This window comes from Gouania willdenowi, chromosome 5, assembly GCF_900634775.1.
Source record: "Gouania willdenowi chromosome 5, fGouWil2.1, whole genome shotgun sequence".
Classification (NCBI taxonomy): Eukaryota; Metazoa; Chordata; class Actinopteri; order Blenniiformes; family Gobiesocidae; genus Gouania; species Gouania willdenowi.
Genome location: NC_041048.1, coordinates 40992864 through 41015832, shown reverse-complemented (window position 1 = coordinate 41015832; position 22969 = coordinate 40992864). Strand labels below are relative to the sequence as shown.

Below are 22969 nucleotides of genomic sequence, written 5' to 3'. Positions count from 1 at the left end.
TAAATTGTAATTAGAAAAAATGCTGGTCACTGCAATCGTAATTTAATTTGAATTTAACATGGGTAATTGAAAACGTAATTGTAACTGAAAAATGTAATTGACCCCAACCCTGTTACATGCTAAGCTAGTTGAAACCGCCCACAATCAATAATGATAAATAACACGTGCACGACTGAGGGATGTGAGCCAATCAGGACTCGACTCTTTAACATGTTGAACTGGAAAAATATCGAGAAACAGACAAATACATCAGATTCTGACCAAAATCTAGTTTAAAATCTCACGACATGTAAAGTTTCAAGTAGTGATCATTTTATCTTGTGACTGAAAATGATTGTAGAGCTTTTCTTCTTTGGAATTCTTTAATTGGATGATTGATATTGCAAAATATTGCCAATAACACGGCTTCCGATTTTCCGTTATCGTATAAGACATAAACACTATCACACACTTACACAATGTCTAGAAAGTTTAGCAAACGGACAAATATGTTAAATTCTGCTCAAAATCCTGTTCAATCCCATTCGCTATGTGTTACGGTTTGATTGGTGATCATGTTATCCTGTGACTGGAAATGAATGCAGAGCTTCATTTGAAGTGTGTTTTTAATGTGTTGGTTTAGATGAATATGACTGCATTGAAATGTGAAAAGATTTTGGTACAAAGACAGGTTTATCTGGTGGTGTATTGGATGGACTGGTGATCATGTTACCTGGTGACACGTCACAGCAGAAGCATCTCCAATCACACAGCTGAGCAGGGTTTTGTAGAAAATGTGAGGGGGATTCTCTGGTTGGCGGTTTATAAAGGTTTCACAAACATTTTGGTATAATATCACACATTTTTATGTGATTTTTCCTGTTAAACTGGTGACTGAGAGTTAGCTTGGTGGCTAACGTTGCTCCAGCGTATCAATCCCGTTTACGTAAATCATCTGAAGCATTAAAAATGTAAGATTAATAACAGTAGTTGACTCTATTAACTGTATTTATCATGTTTGGTACCATTTCAGTAAGTTTATTAGCCAGTAAAGTGTCTAAACAAAGAAAGATGATGAAACGGAAAAGCATAACTTGACACAGGAATAATGTGGAAACCCTGAAAAAATGGAAATTTGGAGGCCTTACCATTTAGTTTAGTTTCCTCTCTTTTCTTCTTACAATTAGGAACATTTTAAAACAAAACATGGCATTGTATGTATATATATATATGTTTTATTTTTTGAGGAAAGCTAAACTCTTACTCTAATCATAATACAAAACTAAAACAAATCCAGAGATCATTGTCTTAAAGGGGACATATCATGCTTTTAAATCCTTCCTTTTTACATATAAATCATACAGTTGTGGTCTATATAAAGCAGAACTGCAATGCTTGGGTCTGAATTCCTCATTATTATAGCTCCACCCCTTTTCTACCCCTTTTCTGATGTGCTTCTGAGAGCAACTCGTTTTGGTGCTGTCTCTTTAAATGCAAATGAGACACTTCATACCCCGCCCCCTCTCCAGGTTGCTGAGGTGACACTCGGTTCAACTCCACCCTGTTCGGCCATTTTTGTAGTTTGATAGAAGAGATACGATTATGTAGCGGTGCAGAAACTATTTATTCACACGTTATTTACAAAATGTCAACAACGTTAGACTTGTCCATCCAGCCTTACATGTTCCAGCCAGAGTCTGACCCAGCGGAGCGAGATGAAAATGATGATGATGAACCTGCAGAACCCTAACAAGTGAGCTAACACAAGCCGGCACTTCGAAAAGGTTCTGATGCTGGGAGACGGTGTAATGAAGCGTGTGGGTGACATTATTGTTCAAAAAACGTAATTGTGAATCGAAAAATCGAAACAGATTGAAAAATATGACCAAAACAGAATGAAAAGATATCAACGGAGCACCTGAAGAGACTCATTTGAACTTTTCTGTACTTCTAAACAATCTAAATATACAACAAAATGCCTTTAAGGGCTAAAAAAAAAAGTGGATTTAGCATGATATGTCCCCTTTAAATGATGCAGTAGTTCTCAACCTATTCAGCCCATGACCCTAAAATAAAGGTGCTAGAGACAGAGGACCTTAAAGATGTAAATCCCTGTTTTGATCAGAAAATAATGGCTTAAAAGTGACCAAAAGTGGTGAAATGGGATTTTTAAAAACACAGACATTGGTTAAAAGTGACAATAATGGGTCAACACATGACATGCTGAAAATGTCTTGAAAGTACAAAAAATTTGCAGTAATAAGAGTAATGTAGCAAAAATGCATTAAAAGAAGCAAAAATATGGAAAGAAAAAGTGATGAAAATAGGTTAAAATATTGTAAGTTTGGTGTAGTTGCAAAAAAAGGGTAAAAATGAGCTCAAAAATATTCTTAGTTTCTTGAAGGCATCTGGCGACCCCCCTCCCAGTGTCTCACGACCCCAAGGTTGAGAACCCCTGAATTAAATCCAAAATTTTCTTCAGAAATGTAAAACTTAGCCTAAAAACTTGATAAGTATTGAGTATATCATCATTCAGAAAGCACCGAGTATGTCAAATAATATTTTACAAAATATGAATGATTACCAGGAATTCTTCCTTTTTTTAGTTTCTCATTAAGAACTTTTGGTTTAACGTTGAGATTTCAAAGTTTTTTATTTGTTTTTATCAGACCTTTTCTGCTCATTGTTTGTTTGAAAGTGTATATGTAAATGAAGCTAGTAGTAGTAGCATAGTAGGTTAGCATGTAGGCTAACTCTGTGTAGCGTTCCATCATTTAAACCCTAAAGCTGAAGGATTAGATGCTGCTGTTGTACAGAACTTCACTTTGTGATAAACATAAACATACGCTGCCTTTATTTATTTGCTCATGAAATGAAAATGTAGAGTTATGGCCTCAGTTTCATATTCACTGTGATTATTTCTACCAATGATAACTGATTATTTCTGTACGCGCCTCATATTTATGACCATTGTGTGTCTTCTAATGTTCAATGACTTCATGCCAAACCTTCAACTGAAAAGAAAGGAAAAAAAAAACCTACTCAGCTCATATTTATTCTGTAATGATTGAAGTTTGTGTGAATAACAAAGTTCATTCTTTACAAACAACAATGAGCTGATTTTTATCAAACAAACTGGCTTTTAACTTAAATATCCAAAGTATCGGCGCAAGTAAAAAAAAAAAAAAAACACAATCATTTGTTATCAAATAAAAATAAGGTTTGATTTGATCAGAAAATGTTTGTTCCTTTTTTCATTCAAAACATCAAAACAACAATGACTTCCTTTAAACAAACACAACTGTTTTAACTGTTTCATCATCACATTTATGTAAAACTGCCTTTGAAGTAACAAACCTTTCCACATACTTTACTACAGTACTCTAACACTTCAATGATGTCAGCTCTTCATATTTAAAACAGAAAATACTGTGTGTGTTGTACGATGTTTGATGGTTTGAAAATACAAGTAATACACAAGAGCGCCGTGAACACGTTACAATAATAAACTCATGCATTCACTGATCCTAAATTCTCTATAATTCAAACAAGTTCATTTTGTCTTCTTTTCTGAAATAATATGTTACGGTTTCATTTATTCAGATGAACCCTTTTCAGGGAATTTACTTTGAAATTTACTTTGATCTCGACATTTTTTGACTGCCAACTGTCAGTCTTCCTCAGAGGCATGTACTGATTGCTTCGATGTGTCACTACGAGTTAATTCATAAGAAAAGCATCAAAGCAATCAGTAGATGCCTCTGAGGAAGACTGACAGTTGGAACATGTCAGGAGATCAAAGTAAATTTCCTGATAAAGTTTGCCTGAATAAATTTAACCTAAACATAAAGTTCTCCAACATTCTTGAGATCAATGATCCCAAAGTGAAGAGAAACAGAGCACATGGTTAACTAACTTAGTACATACTAAACTAGTAGTTACTAGTAACGTAGTAACACCACTAGTACCTCAGTACTAATCCTGAGTCAGTACTAGTAAAGTAGTAACGCCACTAGTACCTCAGTACTAATCCTGAGTCAGTACTAGTAACGTAGTAACACTACTAGTACCTCAGTACTAATCCTGAGTCAGTACTAGTAAAGTAGTAACGCCACTAGTACCTCAGTACTAATCCTGAGTCAGTACTAGTAATGTAGTAACACTACTAGTACCTCAGTACTAATCCTGAGTCAGTACTAGTAATGTAGTAACACTACTAGTACCTCAGTACTAATCCTGAGTCAGTACTAGTAACGTAGTAACACTACTAGTACCTCAGTACTAATCCTGAGTCAGTACTAGTAACAGTAACACTACTAGTACCTCATTACTAATCCTGAGTCAGTACTAGTAATGTAGTAACACTACTAGTACCTCAGTACTAATCCTGAGTCAGTACTAGTAACGTAGTAACACTACTAGTACCTCAGTACTAATCCTGAGTCAGTACTAGTAATGTAGTAACACTACTAGTACCTCAGTACTAATCCTGAGTCAGTACTAGTAACGTAGTAACACTACTAGTACCTCAGTACTAATCCTGAGTCAGTACTAGTAACAGTAACACTACTAGTACCTCATTACTAATCCTGAGTCAGTACTAGTAACGTAGTAACACTACTAGTACCTCATTACTAATCCTGAGTCAGTACTAGTAACGTAGTAACACTACTAGTACCTCAGTACTAATCCTGAGTCAGTACTAGTAATGTAGTAACACTACTAGTACCTCAGTACTAATCCTGAGTCAGTACTAGTAACAGTAACACCACTAGTACATCAGTACTAATCCTGAGTCAGTACTAGTAACGTAGTAACACTACTAGTACCTCAGTACTAATCCTGAGTCAGTACTAGTAATGTAGTAACACTACTAGTACCTCAGTACTAATCCTGAGTCAGTACTTGTAACGTAGTAACACTACTAGTACCTCAGTACTAATCCTGAGTCAGTACTAGTAACAGTAACACTACTAGTACCTCATTACTAATCCTGAGTCAGTACTAGTAATGTAGTAACACTACTAGTACCTCAGTACTAATCCTGAGTCAGTACTAGTAACGTAGTAACACTACTAGTACCTCATTACTAATCCTGAGTCAGTACTAGTAACGTAGTAACACTACTAGTACCTCAGTACTAATCCTGAGTCAGTACTAGTAACAGTAACACCACTAGTACCTCAGTACTAATCCTGAGTCAGTACTAGTAACGTAGTAACACTACTAGTACCTCAGTACTAATCCTGAGTCAGTACTAGTAACGTAGTAACACTACTAGTACCTCAGTACTAATCCTGAGTCAGTACTAGTAACAGTAACACCACTAGTACCTCAGTACTAATCCTGAGTCAGTACTAGTAACAGTAACACCACTAGTACCTCAGTACTAATCCTGAGTCAGTACTAGTAACGTAGTAACACTACTAGTACCTCAGTACTAATCCTGAGTCAGTACTAGTAACATAGTAACACTACTAGTACCTCAGTACTAATCCTGAGTCAGTACTAGTAACAGTAACACCACTAGTACCTCAGTACTAATCCTGAGTCAGTACTAGTAACAGTAACACCACTAGTACCTCAGTACTAATCCTGAGTCAGTACTAGTAACAGTAACACCACTAGTACCTCAGTACTAATCCTGAGTCAGTACTAGTAACAGTAACACCACTAGTACCTCAGTACTAATCCTGAGTCAGTACTAGTAACAGTAACACCACTAGTACCTCAGTACTAATCCTGAGTCAGTACTAGTAATGTAGTAACACTACTAGTACCTCAGTACTAATCCTGAGTCAGTACTAGTAACAGTAACGCCACTAGTACCTCAGTACTAATCCTGAGTCAGTACTAGTAATGTAGTAACACTACTAGTACCTCAGTACTAATCCTGAGTCAGTACTAGTAACAGTAACGCCACTAGTACCTCAGTACTAATCCTGAGTCAGTACTAGTAATGTAGTAACACTACTAGTACCTCAGTACTAATCCTGAGTCAGTACTAGTAACAGTAACGCCACTAGTACATCAGTACTAATCCTGAGTCAGTACTAGTAATGTAGTAACACTACTAGTACCTCAGTACTAATCCTGAGTCAGTACTAGTAACAGTAACGCCACTAGTACATCAGTACTAATCCTGAGTCAGTACTAGTAATGTAGTAACACTACTAGTACCTCAGTACTAATCCTGAGTCAGTACTAGTAACAGTAACACCACTAGTACCTCAGTACTAATCCTGAGTCAGTACTAGTAATGTAGTAACACTACTAGTACCTCAGTACTAATCCTGAGTCAGTACTAGTAACAGTAACGCCACTAGTACCTCAGTACTAATCCTGAGTCAGTACTAGTAATGTAGTAACACTACTAGTACCTCAGTACTAATCCTGAGTCAGTACTAGTAATGTAGTAACACTACTAGTACCTCAGTACTAATCCTGAGTCAGTACTAGTAAACTGAAAACCTCTTCTCATTGGTTGTTTGAATTTTAACAAACTGAATGTTTACTGGATGATGTGGTTTTAGTTAGTTAGTTAACCCTTTAGTTAAATAGTAGTTAACTAGTTAACATTTTAGTTAACTAGTTTCCTCTTTACTTAACCTTAGTTAACTGGGTAACCCTTTAGTTAACTAAAGGGTTACCCAGTTAACTAAAGCCAGGTCATCACAGGGTTAACTAGTTAACCCTTTACTTAACCTTTAGTTAACTAGGTAACTAAAGGTTAACCCTTTGTTTACTGGCGTGGTCACTGTGCTGGGGTGAGGCAGTGGTTTTAGTTAACTAGTTAACCCTGGGATGAACTCGTGTGTGTGTGTGTGTGTGTGTGTGTGTGTGTGTGTGTGTGTGTGTGTGTGTGTGTGTGTGTGTGTGTGTGTGTGTGTGTGTGTGTGTGTGTGTGTGTGTGTGTGTGTGTGTGTGTGTGTGTGTGTGTGTGTGTGTGTGTGTGTGTGTGTGTGTGTGTGTTTTGGGGGGGTGGAGGTTGTTTGGATGTTGTCATGGTGATAAGCCGTTGGGGTAGATATAAAGACCGTGTGTTTACGATGGAGATCTGATCACACGCTCTGTGACACATGTGAAGGTCCTGGTTCTCTCTGAGGGGTCCAAGTCCCCGTCTGTCTGTCAGTGTCTACGTCTGTGTTTGTGTCTGTTTGTCTGTCTGTCTGTCTGTCTGTCTCTGTGTGTGATGTCCAGACTGGACGGTGACGTCTGCAGGCGTCCTGCTCTCGTTCCTCTGTCCCTCCTGTTCTCCGTCTTCTGGATGTGGACTCAGACACCATGCTGCTACGCCATGGACACTGGTATGAAAACACACACACACACACACACACACACACACACGCTGCTGTGCTCCACGAGTGCTTTATCAGGGTCATGGTGTGTGAGCTATTTTGTGTTTTCATTTTCATTTTGTATGTTTTTAACTAATTTGGTCTATTATTGGAGTCATTTTCTGTTTGCATTTTTGTTCAGTTTTGTGCATTTTTGAGTCATTTTGTATGTTTTGTTGCTGTTTACTGTGTTTTTGTTGGTTTGTGTGTTTTTGGAGTCATTTTTCACATATTTGGGGGCACACTAAATTAAACATGGGCATGTGGCCCCCGGCTGCCAGTTGCTGATGTTTGTTGAAGGTTGACTATTTAAATGATCAGGATGTGTAACTTGAAGTAAAGTGGACCAGACACAGAGACACACATATGGGCAGCGTTAGTGTCCTTATGTATAAACCTGTGTAATGAGCTAAGCTAAATAAACTCAAATAATTACAGGAAACAATTACTTCAAAGGTCACATTTTGAAAATGTAGAGAAAAGTTACACAAACCAAAAATAAAGCACAAAGGGTTAGAATGTAAACACTGCACAGGAATCAACGACTACGGCCACATCACAACTGGAATATTTGTATTTTATGGTTTATTATTGTAGCATTAAAAATAATAGATACTTTACATATAGTACATATACTTTAGTTTGTTAAAAAGTAGTTCCAAATGTATGGACACCCCCCATTTATTTGTGGTGACCCCATTTGGGGGTTGCCTGGAATTTAAATGGGGTCGACAGAAATGTCTAGCAATTGATTAAAAAATATATTACTGATTAAATCTTTCTTTTTATTAAATAATTTTCCAAAGTAAAATTTCTGTGGTTTTTTAACTTTTTAAAATTCCATTTCACCACCTTTTCTACCATTTTTTGGTCACTTTTCACCCATTTTATTTCTGGTTAAAACAAGGATTTACATCTTCAAGAAGACTATGTACAGTATATACTATGGCAACAATAAATAATAAATTCTTGCCACTTTATCAAATTTCAGTGCCTTTTCAGCACATTTATTTCACATTTCAGTCATGTTCAGCACTTATAAACCCTTTCCACCACTTTTACACCTAATGTCACATATGTTGACCCATTATTGTCACTTTTAACCTCTTTTTATCATATTTCATGATTCCATCCATCCATCCATCTTCTCCCGCTTAGCCGTTTCCGGGTCGCGCGGGCAGCATCCTCAGTAGGGAGGCCCAGACTTCCCTCTCCCCGGTCACTTCCTCCAGCTCTTCCGGGGGGACCCCGAGACGTTCCCAGGCCAGCCGAGAGACATAGTCTCTCCAGCGTGTCCTGGGTCTTCCCCGGGGCCTCCTTCCGGAGGGGCGTGCCCTGAACGCCTCACTAGGGAGGCGTTCAGGGGGCATCCTAATTAGGTGCCCGAGCCACCTCATCTGGCTCTTCTCGATGCGGAGGAGCAGCGACTCTACTTTGATCCCCTCCCGAATGACTGAGCTTCTCACCCTATCTCTAAGGGAGAGCCCAGCCACCCTACGGAGGAAACTCATTTCGGCCGCTTGTACCCGTGATCTTGTTCTTTCGGTCATGACCCAAAGTTCATGACCATAGGTGAGGGTTGGAACGTAGACCGACCTGTAAATGATTATTTTTGCCAATTTAACCACATTCACCTTTTGTCATGCTCATTATTTGCCAGTTTAAACTAATTGTGCAAATTTTAACCAATTTCTGTGGTTTTTAAAATCCCATTTCACCACCTTTTACACCATTTTTTTTATCACTTTGAACCATTTTATTAGTGATTAAAACCATGATTTCCATCTTTAAGATGACTATAATAATAATAATAAACATTCCTGGATAACAGTGGATATTATTCAGATGAATAAATAAATGTGGTTATCACAGATTCATAGAACAATGGACCATCATTTTACTGACTTTATGGATGGACCCCAAAAATCTCTCCTTTATTCCCCCTTATAGATGGTCCTGTCTCCACATGACTGTTCTTCAATGTTCATGTCTGTGTTCAACCACCTTCAGCTACAGTGGGGGTCCCTGCTCTCTGGGACCTTTATTTTGGGGGGTTGCGTGCTGAACAGGTTGAGAACCAGTGGTCTAAAGCATCTGAAACATGTTATTGAAGATGTTGCTGATGGTCCTTCCTCACTCTACATGTGTCTCAGCCTTGTCCGCCTTGTAGTAGATCTTTGTCTCTGAGCATCCTCTGTTCATCCGTTCATCAACACTCTGTAGTTTTTCTGTTTACTCGATGGTCATGGAAAAGGATGAGCTTTTTTTTTCCGCTAGCACGAGCTGATGGTCTTGGAGACATTCCTGGGGTGAGTGGAGAATGATCTTTGTGTTTCCCATGGAAACCGAGCTAATAAACTCCAGCAGTGGTCATAAATTCTCTGATTATTTGGCCTGTGGCCCACAGGCGAGGGGTGGGGATGTGGATGGGGCAGCTGGAACTGGATCAGTCCAGACGTGCGTGCTTGTGTGTGTGCGTGTGTGTGTCACTACTATTTAACTCATGCAATCACATAAAGTCTCAGATTTTTCCTTCAAAATTCCCCAAATTCATGTCAGAGTTCACACATTTCTGTCTCGTTTCATCTGCAGCTCGTCTTTAGGGTCCCAGGGGTCAACTGGTGTCCAGCTGTTTGAGCATAAATGTGGTATCAGTGATATTAACCATTAATAAACACGACTAGTGTGTGAGTAGACTTTACTAGTAAAGCAAAAAGTGTCACTAGTTAGCATCATATGCTAATAAGGGGGCGGGGAAAGTAAATTCAGGCTTGCCATTGGCTTTTGTTGCAGTCATTTTTGTCTGTTTTTGTTTCAGCTTTATGCTTTTGTTTTCATTTTGTGTGTATTTGTTGTTTTATTTGTTTTTGTTTGCTTTTCTTTTGTTTTGGATTCATTTTTGTTTAGTTTTGTGTGTTTTTAGAGTCATTTTGTGGGGTTTTGTTGCTGTTTTCTGAGTCACTTTTTGTGTTTTGTTGCCATTTTGTGTTTTTTGTTGCATTTTTAGATTTTTTCACATTATATTTGGGGCTGCACCAATTAAACATAGGCATGTGGCTAACAAACACTTATGTAAAGCATGATTGTGATATCAGTGATATCAACCTTTATTAAACTCTACTAATGCACAAGTAGACATTACGAGTGCAGTATAAAAGTATCACTACTTAGCATCATATGCTAACGAGGGGGTGGGGAAAGTAAAAGCCAGTGGCTTTTGTTGCTGTTTTTTTTGAAATTTTGAAGTCATTTTTTTTTCTGTTTTCATTGTCGTTTTTATTGTCATAATTTATTGTATTATTGGAGTCATAAAGTGTTTTGCGTCTTTTTGAGCATTTTTTTTTCAACTTTTTTTAATTTTGTAATATGGAACAAACAGTGGACTGTGTTGTACAAAATAAATACAAAAGGTGGGTAGCAGCTGATTTTAATACAGGTATCGTTCAGTGTCTGTTTTCCACTATTCATCTCCTTTATTCAGTGTAAAAGTCATTTCCTCCATACTGTGGATAGTGTGTATTGTGTTTATATACAGTCTTAAAGTTGGGAGGGGGGTTTTTCTGGAGCCATCACTTAATTATTAATTTTTCACTCGCTATTCTCAATATTTTCAGGAGATAGACATTTTTCCATTTTGGCAATTTTTGGTACGTTTTTTGTGTTTTTTGTGTTCATGTTGTCATTTCTTGTATAATTAAAAATATTATTGGGTATTTTTGTTGTTGTTTTGTCTTAGTTTGTGTGTTTTTCAGAATCCGAAAAGTTTTTTTTCGCCAAGTCCAGTTTAAAATGACACAAAGGACTTTAACTTGGCAGTTGGTGCGAAGAACATGTGCACGAGTTCTCAGTGTTGAGTTTTGTGCTTTTTTGGAGTCATTTTGTGTGTTTTGTTGCAGATTTGTTTGTCTTTGGAGACATTTTCCACATTATATTTGGGGCTTAGATTAACTAGTGCGTGAATAGACATTACAGGTGAAGCTAAAATGCTAATAAGGGGGCAGGGAAAGTAAATTCAGGCTTGCCATTGGCTTTTGTTCCATTTTTTATGTCATTTTGTTTGTTGTTGCTGTCATTTTTTGTGTAATTTAGTATATTTTTGGAGCCTTTTTGTTTTGGAGTAAATTTGGGCATTTCTCTTGCTGTTTTGTGTGTTTTTGAGTCATTTTTCACATTATAATTGAGTGCTCAAGTAGATCTATACTATACAACTACAGCTTTGATTTGTTTTCACTAGTAATATAAATTTACTAATTACACAGATTTCTACTGGTAGACAATTATGCTTTACTAGTTACTAGTTTTTTACCAAAAACCTTTACTACGGTAGTTAATATTTGTTCTATATAAGATTATAATCTAGATTAAATCACTCCTCTGGTTATTGTTCTGTGTATTAATCCATCAATCAATAATCAATAATAATGTGTGTTTCTCTCTCAGTGAATGTGGTGGACTTCTGTGGACAAACTATTCGAGGGGACGGAATGATCGTCAACTCTCACCAGGAAGCAAAGAAGTACTACTTTGTTACCATGGCGACAGACTGCCACCTCACCATGCAGGCCCGCTCACCCAAGGACAAGGTCCAGTTCTACTTCCGCTTCTTCCTGGTCTACAGCCTGCTGCGCGTGGCCCCTCTGAGCCCCGCTCCCCTGCTCCCACAGTCCCCTCCAGGCTCCGCCCCCCACCAGGCCACGCCTCACAGTGACGACGCGGGGGACCCGTGTCACGCCGGCTCCTACGTCCAGTTCTACGATGGTCAGGACAAGAGCTCCCCTCCCCTGGGGTCTCCTCTCTGTGGAAAGAGCCCCCCTCGACCCGTTCTGTCCACGGGAAACTATCTGACCCTCAGGTTGGTGACCCGGGGCACCCAGCCAAGGGTCGACTTTGTGGGCGACTTCACCTCCTTCAGACTGGGTGAGAAATACAGTACGTCTACAGTTACTAATAAATCTATTAGTAACTGTAGACGCCAAAAGATGGTTAAAAATGCACAAATAGACATGAAAAATACACAAAATGACTCAAAAATTATACAAAACATCGGAAAAATAACAAAACAGAAAAATACAAGAAAAATAAACTAAATGACACAAAAATTACACAAAACAACAGAAAAATAACAAAACACAGTAACTACAAAAAATACAAATTGACTCTTAAAACACAAGAATTACACTAAAAACACACAAAATGATTTCAAAAATACAATACACTAAACTACAATAAAAACACACAAAACTACAACATAAACACACATTATGACTAAACAGACAAAACACACATACAAAAAATACGCAAAATGAAATAAAAACACTTGATGATTCTAAAAACACTAAACAACTAAACAACACACTAGCACAAAATGATTTAAAATTACTCAAAACAGAAAAATAACAAAAAATAAACTCAAAACTCCTAAAACACAAAATTACTCCAAAAAAACACATTACATCAACAAAAATTTCCTAAATGGCAGAAAAATATACAAAACGACAACGCAAATTAATGATTCCAAAAACACAGAAAACAACAACAAATATGTACAAAATGAGAGAGTAATGTGCAAAATGACAACAAACAGACACAAAGCCTTTAATGTTTCCTGTATTAATGCTCTGATTGGTCATTATTCTAATGCTGACATTAATGTTGATCATGTGACTCTCAGATCAGATACAATCATATATTTGTGATAAAAGTGTCCGTCATGATCATGGATATAGAATGTTGCACTAATCTGGGATAAATTCTCAACATCGTCACATTTATGAATGCAAAGAAATCTTTGTGTAATCCAGTTTTTAGTTTTTTTAAACACACAATAACTGTTGTTGGGTTCAGTGTACAGTGTGAATGTGAATAATGAGATTTGTAATTAAGAATGAGGTTCTGACACATCTTCTTTAAATAGACGTGCACTGCTGTTTGCCCTAGGGTTAAGAAGGGGTTAAAAAGGTGTTAAAAAGGTGTTAAAATGTTTGCCAACCTTCTACACTCTGTGAAATGAAACTTCTCCCACGTTTCCACCTTTGAAACAGAATCTAATTCACCGTATGGCAGGTGCAAAAGATGGAAGCTTGGAATTATATTTTTAATATCTAGACATCAATATACTTTTTTTTTTGTCTTTTTTTAATGAATTAATTTACTTTTATTTAATGTTTTTAATTATTATATTTATTTACTATATTTTATTTATTTAATTAATTTTACATTTTTATGTATTTTTTGTTTTAAATGTTTATATTATTTATTTACTTTTACATTTATTTTTATGTTTTAAATTTTTACATTATGTATTTATTATATTTTATCTATTAACTAATTACATTTTTTATTTTATTTATTTAGTAAATTTTATTTTTATTTTTTATTTATTACTTTATTAATTACTTGTATATCATTTATTTACTTTTTTTTTTTTTTGGATCACCATCTGTGTGATGACTAATTTTTATTGATTAACATACATGAGTATAATATTCATAAGCTGATATGTGTATTAGGGCTGGGAAGCTTTGATTCTATTGTAATTAAACTGTTTAGTTTTTATCTCCTGTTTGAACAAACGATTTACCTTTTTATTAAAGCAGCAGCAGACGTCAGTAAACTGTTCAGTTAGAACTGCTTTTAAAATATCTGTATTTATAAATAAGATGTATTCTGTTCAGCATGATATCATATTTGTATTTCATATGAAGTATAATTATGTCATGAATGCCAGATTAATTAAACTGTGGCTGGTTTGTTTTTTCTCATCAGGTTTTAACCAATCAGAATGCAGCAACGAGCCGTATTTCCGGTGCAGGAATGGGAAGTGCATCCCTGTCAGTCTGGTGTGTGATGATAAAAATATTGATAACTGTGGAGATGGAAGTGACCTGGAAGAGAACCTCAGCACAGGCTGCACAGGTCCCTCATCTATTGGCCTTTCCTGTAATGTGTTAACTTTTTAAAAAAAGAGCATTAGTTAGTGTCTGACCACAGTGTGTCGTCCATCAACAGGTGAAGTGTTGGCCTCTGAGGCTCCTCCCCCTTCTACAGTCACTCCACCTTCAGTTAATGGGAGTTCACCAATCGTTTTAACAGCGACCCACAGGGACTGTGGAGTTAAAGGAAACGCTTCAAGTCATGAGTCAGCGACAGGTGAGTCATTATGGTGTATTTTTATGTACTTGTTTGTGTTTTTGGAAGTTATTTTGTATATTTTTCTCCAATTTTGTGTGTTTTTGTCGTTTTTTTTGTTGTTTATTAGAAATACACATTGTACTCATGACTAATGCTACACTATACAGAGTTCTCACCAGCAATCGTTCACAGCGTAGGGCAGGGCTGTCAGTCATTTTAGTTCAGGGGCCAAATACGGACCAGTTGGATCACAAGTGGGCCACAGGTTTTAGGCGGGAAAACCAATCATTTCAACATTAATGTTCCCAAGTTTGCACTTCCAGTTATAAATTAGACAAAGTATGGAAGGCATCAACAATATCTAAGCAATAAGTGACTGATGCGTATGTCTTTTCATTTGTTTAAGTTTGATTTGTTTAAGACAAATTTGTATTTAATTTGGGGAGATTTTGTGGAATAATTTGAAAAAACATTGCAGAACTTAGGAAAATGTTTGAGTTCTTTCAACAACAATTTACAACTGAATTATTTGGTAATTTACACAATAATTCATGTTTTCTCATTTTCACTTTCACCAGCAGACTGAATGTGATGCTCTGAAGGGCCAGATTTGGCCCCCAGGCCTTGAGTTTGACACGTGGCGTAGGGACATTGCGTGGCATGAGTGTTGTAGGGGGGTCATGGGGGGCATGTGAATTTTTTAAATTTATAACCCTTTGCAACAACTATTTCCTGCTTTCTGAGGCTCAAATTTTGTGAAATAAAGCTAAAGTATTGTTTTCGTTTGTTACAGCCTTACTTTAAAGCCAAAAGTTATTTTTGAATAGGTGAAGGGTGATGATAGGTTGAAATACAGCATAGGGGCCGTCATCACAGCATAGGGATTCAAAATCACAGCACAGGGGATCAAAATCAGTGGAGGGGATCAAAGTCACAGTGTGGGGGGTCAAATTCAAAGTGTAGGGGGTGACATCACAGCGAGGGTTATCAAAGTCACAGCGAGGGTTATCAAAGTCAAAGCATGGGGGATCATAATCATAGTGTAGAGGGATACGTCACAGCATGGGGGATCAGAGTCACAGCGTAGGGGAATCAAAATCCTGGTTTCTTGCTTGATTAGTTACTTTTAACCTTTTTAAAAATCCTCCTGTGGACAGGTGTTGTAAAGTAGCACATGTGCTAACACATGCAAAACAATACATGTGGGTTACCATAGTAATTGTGTCCATATCAAATAAAGGGAATCAATCGATCAAAATCACAGCGTAGGGGCCCCTACACTGGTGAGAACCCTGATGTGTTTGTCCTTCTGTTCCTCAGACTCTCCTCCGTCCTCGTACCTGTTGGTGCTTTACGTGGTCCTGGCGGTGCTGGGTGGGGGCCTGGTTCTCTGCTGGTGCTGCTGGTCTCCAGGCTGGTTCCTCTGGCGCATCGGCATCTGCCGTTTTCTGCCCTGTTGCAACTCCTTCTGCTCCTCGTGTCAGATCTGCGTCCGTAGCTGCGACCCCAGCAAAGAGCACCGATTGGCTAAAGTCACCCCGCACACGCCGGCGGTGGCCAATGGGATCGCAGCAGCAGGGGGCGTGGCACCCACCACCACCACCAACGGTGAGGAGGAGCATGTGACCACAGCTGGAGTGTAGAGTGGACCAGCTTTGAACTGACACTAAGCTGCTTTACATGGACTCATGACCTTTGACCTTTAGGACATAGTAAACGGATGGAAAATAGACGACTTTCATCAAAACAACGCGTCACCTGTGGAAAGTAAGACTGAAAACGTTCTTTCCCTTTCACCACACTGACTGTTTATATTTAGATCATTGTTACATTATATTCATCTAGCCTTATATTTTATTTATTGTGCCAGAGATTGCAACACACATGGACAGGGCCTCCGATTTTCGCTTTTATACTTTTCCGTTTTGTCATCTTTCTCTTTTTAGATGCTTTACTGCTAATAAACCTCCTGAAAATGTACCAAACATGATAAATAGGCTTAATAGAGTAAATCATTATTAATTTTACATTCTATATGCTAAGTCAAGGTGATGGTTACGCTGAAATAACGCCAGATTACATAGCTAAAGTGACGTTAGCCACATGCTAACCCTCAGTTACCAGTTTAACAGGAAAAATACCATAGAAATGTTTGATAATAACTTTTAATTGCAGCCAACCGGGGAATCACCCTCACGTTTCACATGAAATCCCTCACGACAACGACGTATTAGGGCCACATGAAAATAGAAATGAATCTGAGAACTACGAGATTAAAGTCGTAATATTTTGAGAACAAAGTCGTAATTTTATCAGATTAAAGTCGTAATGTTTCAAGAATAAATAAATGTTATGAGCCGGATCTTAAAAACTGATGATGGTTTAATGCTCAGAATTCCCTGTTGAAGTGAACGCAACTAACAGCGATATCACTGAAGTCGACCACTTCCTCCACAATAAAAGAGGCTATTTGCTCCAAATCAGTCTGGTTCTTTGGTCGTATGAAAAGTACATGTAAATGTAAATATTAAATCTAAAGGTAAATCTAATTGTTAAATTTAGATTTAGACATTTAGATTGCGGTTCAACTTTTAGATTTAGGTTCAACATTTAGATTTAGGTTCAACATTTACATTTAGGTTCAACATTTACATTTAGGTTCAACATTTACATTTAACATTTACATTTAGATTTATTTTTCATATGTACACATTTTTAACAATGATATAGAACATGCTGTTTTAGAGGAATTTCTGTCTCAAATTAAAAAAGAAAAATAATCTAAATGTGAGGATAGTGAGCAAAATGTTTTTACATTTGGCGCCACATAGAACTGGACATTTTTGTCCGTTTGTCACAGTTTGTTGACATTCAATCACCCGTTTTCCGGTGATATTGTCCCCAATTATGCATGTGAGGCATTTCCGTGTCATGGTGGCATCTGATTTATAACATATAGAAAGAAACAAATCCGCGATCACAGAAAATGGGAGGCCCTACATGGAATATTGTTCCTGCTGTTCACACCTTAAATGTTGGAGGTTTGGTGAAGCTTTGAGAAGGTAAAGCAGGGTCCAGATTTTATTTTATGTATTGGAAAAAGTCTAAAAGGAAAGAGTTTTTTTACTGCGTAGTTTCAGTGTTTACGGTCAAATGGAGTTTAGCGTTTGTAGCAGATAAACTATTAACCTCTCAGAGCGTGAAGTGGCATGTGTATGTGTACACGTTTTAATCCTGAATCATTTGTAATAAAAACATTTTTATATTCTTTAGGTGTAAAGATTGAGTGATTTTAGTCTTTCACTTCTCTGCAGGGAAAGAAAATAAAAGGTTTTAAACCAGTTAATACTGAACAGGAAGTAGTGGTCACATTTTCATCACTCACACCCCGCATGTTGTACGTACACGTCCTTTTGGGGGTTTGAAACGTCCCAATCCCTAAACAAACAGCTACTTTCTGATAGCTGGGGTTGCCAGGTTACTGCTCAATGAAGCATGCAGTCCAATTCATCCATGTCCTTATGGAGCAGGAACGCACACGTTAGGCTTTACATACGAAAACACTCACACACGGACTCTGGAATGCGTGTACGTCAGTCAGTGGAGCGGGTCAACACACTGCAGATAAATGTTACTGCCATCAACACTGATCCACTCTACAGTTCCATTTGATCATAATGTCATCTTTACGAGGTTCAAACATCAAAGATCAAACATCAAAGGTCAAACATCAAACATCAAAGGTCAGGACTCAAAGCTGGAGGGCGAAGGGCGGGAAATGTCCAAGTATGAATAAACTTAAACACTTATTTTTAAAAAGTCCTGCTTTTTAACTTTTCTTTTCAACAATGTGCCGTAATTTAGTTGGTATAATCTATGAATGTGTACACATCGACGCTCGGAGCGTCAGGGCCCCATTTTTTAAATGACTGCTCCTCCGTTAGTTCTCGGTAGATCAGAATGAATTAATATGATGAGATGCTCTGAGCCCTTTTTTTAAAAAAAGGGCCCACTCCCCCATTTCCGGTAATTTGCAAATTTATGGGAACAAAGTCATGTGATATATCGTTTCAAAGGTGATTCAACGTAGATTGTGCTTATACTAACCCATTACTCCGTATGTGCCACGAGGACGACTAGTCCGTTAATGTTAATATGAATCAGGCTGTAATTTGACTTGGACATTCTATGAGCGGATGTCAAGAGACGGAGGCGTCCCGAGGACTCTGCAGTAGTTCATCAGAACTTAACTTTTATTTTCTAGGGCAACAGTGGATCAGTGGTAGAGTAGGTCTTCCAATAACCGAAGGGTCGGGGGTTCGAATTCCACTTTAGCCAAGTTGTTGTCGTCGTGTCCTTGGTCAAGGCACTTTACCCACATTGCCTATATGAATAATTGTTAATATCCATCTATCAGAGGGGCCGCAGGCGACCACGCCTCTGTCAGTCGGCCCCAGTCTGCTGTGGCTATATTGTAGCTTACTGTAACGTGCTTTAAGTCTCCTAGAAAAGCGCTGTGTGTTGCCCTGCGATGGACTGGCGCCCTGTCCAACGAGAGCTGATGATGGGCACCAGCAGTCCCTAGTGACCCTAAAAAAAGGAACAAGCGTGTCAGAAGATTTATAGATCGATGGATATTAAGAATTATTATCAGTTTCTGGTTTTCTCTATTAATAACCATACAGTAGGTCACAATGTATGGGCACCACCATTTTTTTGTTTTTATCTTAGAAAAATCACAATGAAATGCACAATCCTGATCTGATCTCAATGAAACTTGACGTAACTGAGTTAAAATATCCTAAAGATGAGTCATTATGAACCAAGATCTTTTTTTTTTTTTTAATTTCCCTGTGACAGACAGGGATTTTTAAATTTTTCAAACTGATCCAGAATCAGTATATTGATCCGAATCCAAAATTTAATGGAATCTTCCATGGCCTAAGATCTGTCTTTGGTAACATTTCATCAAAAATAAATGATGTACTTTTGACTTAATCCTGAAAACAGACAAAAAATAAATAAATAAATGACAGTGAAAATATGAGCTCCTTAATGGAGTTACTAAAAATAAACAGTATCTTATTTAATCATTACTGTATATAATTATATACAAATTAATTGTTTTTAGATCTGATATTTAATGTGTATTTATTCTTTGATGAAATGATGAATAATGTAACATTTTGTCTTGTTTTTACAACATTTATTCTCACACAAGTGAGAATAAAAAGTGGAAGTGAAGTGAGTTTGAAGCTCTGATGAAGGAGAGTGAGTGTGTGTGTGTGTGTGTGCGTGTGTGTGTGTGTCACACACTTGGCAAAGCGCCGTGGTTTCACGCTGACTTTGTCGCCTCTCGTATCCAATGGCAACCTTTGAAGTTTAATCCTTTTCTCTTTGAAAAGGCAAATAAAATAGTAAAGACTGTTTCTAAAGCTTGTGTTGGGTTGAATCAGCTCGTAGGAATGTCTCGTTATTGCTGCAAACTGCACTGATTATAAACTAGGGAGAAGGTATGGGTTTATCAGGAGGTTGCTGGTTTGAATCCACCGTGGACCATCACTGTGCTGGAACCTTGAGCAAGTCTGACGAACATAACTGCTTCCAGAACTCTCTTTAAAAACAGATTCTTAATGTAAATGAGACTTTCCTGGTTAAAGTTTTTTTTTTTTTTTTACATTGGTATTATTTTTAAAAAAACACTTACCAGTGGTATTTTAAATTCTAAACAACTGTGAAATCATTTACCATAAAACGACCATCTAAAGCACGCGTCAAACTCGAGGCCTGGGGGCCAAATCCAGCCCTTTAAAGCAGTGGTTCCCAACCAGGGGTATGTGTACCCCTAGGGGTACTTGGAAACATTGATGAATCTATTTCCAAATGCTGAGTCATTTTTTAAGCCTATTTCAAACAATGTACTGTACATGCTCATCCAACATCTTTTCCACCTGTTGACAATAAACAGCATTAATATCCTACTAAATTGTTACTAACATATTATGAACATTACTAAAAATTGAGGTAAATATATTCTGATATACAATAATTGTAATGCACAAAATTGATATTTAGTGTGTGTTAAAGTTGACATTTTCCAGCTGTAGGAGATTTCAGAGGCCAACATGTTAAATAATAATACACAAATTCAGTGAAACTCCACAATATTAGCAGGGCTCAAATTTTCCCCATAATGTGCCATACATATTTAATCATTCATTTATACATTGAAGTGGAAACTAGAGCACAATAATGATTCAATTACTAATGTTCCCACCTAAAATCTGTGGCTCCATATTTGGAAGAGTCTGTCCCATTTACCTGATTATATCTTTTTAAAAACGCTAGTCCGCCATCTTGCTGTCTCATGCTGTGCAAGCTGCATTTTTTATGGCGTGACTTTTTCAGCATTATTTCTTTTCAAGGAATTATCAATATTATTTAATAATTTTAAGAACTTTATTGAACAGTGTACAACACAGGATTGGGTAGACTTTTGCAAACTTGTAAAATGTTGAATTTCTATGTAAATGCACGTGAGAGTCTAAAGATGTCACAGACTGTGCTTTGTGTTGTTGTATCACTAAAACTACCTATGTGAAGTACCGGAGGGCTCCAGCAGGGGTCTCTACTGTTCTTAACGTGTGCTGGTGGGCCAATTAATGTCCAGATAAAATACCTACTAAGCTACAGAGGCTAACGCTAAATGGGAACTATGGTCAATGTATGTTTTGGTCTTTGAATTTTCCCTTCAGAAAAGGAAATTTAAAAACAAAAAACAACCTTTTTGATTTTTGATTTTCAAATTGAAAAACTAAAATTTAAATTCAAGGCATATTTCTACATCATGGTCAAGAAGGGATGAACAAACATTAACATGTGACCGCTGTACATCTGTAAACGTGACAGATGTCTGTGTGTGAGTCTGCAGCCGTTTGCTTTGACTGTGAGTGAATCTACTGAGCATCACTAAGCAAGACATCAGTCTGTGTGCAACACTTTCACACTGCATAATAAAACAAATACTAGTACAATAGTGTAACTATTATTATTAAGAATAGTAGTTTAGGAAAGTAATGTGCACAGAATGCTGTGCCTCAGCAGCTAAATGTAACAGAGCAATACAAATATGTTTGGTAATAAATAGATTTTTCAGTGATTTTCTTTGTGAAAACATACGCAATCACTGCACATTTAATCTTAATAAATGTAACTATTGCAGGTTTAATACAATTTGTCTGCAAAAACATGATGATTAACTGTGTTATTTACAAATTCACAAATGCAAATTACTTATTCAGATTTGTATTTTATTAATTACGTTGTTTTTTTTTACAAATCTAATTCCAATTCATACAATGTTTAATATTAAAATGGGTTGTCAATTTCTATATTACTGCACCATTAGTGAATTTATGAATAAAAATGAGTTCTTATGACCTGTTTTCCTTTGTCTTTTGCAGGAGCAATTTCAAATTATTTTGCATAAAAGAAGTCTTATAGAATCATATGTGCATTCAAAGACTCAATGACGGCACAAGTAAAACAATATCGACTGTTTTAGATTGAAATTTTGCTAATGCACTTAGCAATGTATTAAATTTCCAGTTAATAGAAAATTAACGGGATGTTAAAATGTATTCATCATTGCCCAGCTTCTCTGCTGCATTACTACTTTTATAAATTAAATATTATGAATTACAGAGAAATGTAATACTGTGATGCTTTGTGAGCTGTCAGGTGTTCCTCACCTTCTTACGTCAATGGTAAGAAAACACCTTCTCTCACACTGCACTCACAGTGTGAGGGTGTTATTGACGAGTGGGGGGGGGGGAGCTGTTTGAGTCTAAATGTGATCAGTGATATAGACCATATTTAAACTCTACTAGTACTCATGTTTGGAGTAGATACATGTGGTTTAGTGAGCGAGTACACTTAAATAGTGAAGCAGAAAGTATCACTAGTACTACTAGTATCACAAAACAGTTTACTAGTTGAGAATTTTACTTTACTATGAGGTCTAATCACACACTAATGCTCCTAAATATGGGGTGCCAAGTGTTAAAATTTAGTATAAAAGTTGTAGCTAACACATTTTCACTATTTATCTCACTTTTCTCATATTTAGCACATTTTCCTACATTTAACACAACATTTAATCACATATATACAGGTAAAAAAAAAAGCATTAAATCTAAATATTTAAATCTAAATCTAAATGGTATATGTTATATTTAAATGTTAAATCTATATCTAAATTTTATATGATATAGATATGGTATATACTGTAACATTTAGATTTAGATTTAAACATGAAAAGAGGTTAAAAGTAACAATAATGGGTCAATATATGTGACATTAGGAGGAAAAGTGGTGGAAAGGGCTTAGAAGTGCTGAATATGTGCAGAAAAGCCATTGAAATGTGATGGAGAAGTGTCAGAAATGGGAGTAATGTAGCAAAAATACATTTAAAGGAGCAAAAATGTGGCAATAAAAGTGAGGAAAACATGGTAAAATGTGGA

The 22969-nt window shown here is 36.9% G+C and overlaps 1 protein-coding gene across 1 annotated transcript; it reads left to right on the top strand.

Annotated features, from left to right (window-relative positions):
- Window positions 1-7007: 7007 nt before the first annotated feature.
- On the top strand, window positions 7008-16352 carry ldlrad2 (low density lipoprotein receptor class A domain containing 2). The gene is made up of 5 exons (XM_028447440.1): window positions 7008-7286; window positions 11757-12233; window positions 14082-14231; window positions 14325-14465; window positions 15768-16352. Exons 1-5 carry the CDS (start codon window positions 7172-7174, stop codon window positions 16088-16090), a joined length of 1206 nt encoding a protein of 401 aa, XP_028303241.1. The 5' UTR covers window positions 7008-7171; the 3' UTR covers window positions 16091-16352.
- The last annotated feature ends 6617 nt before the right edge of the window (window positions 16353-22969 follow it).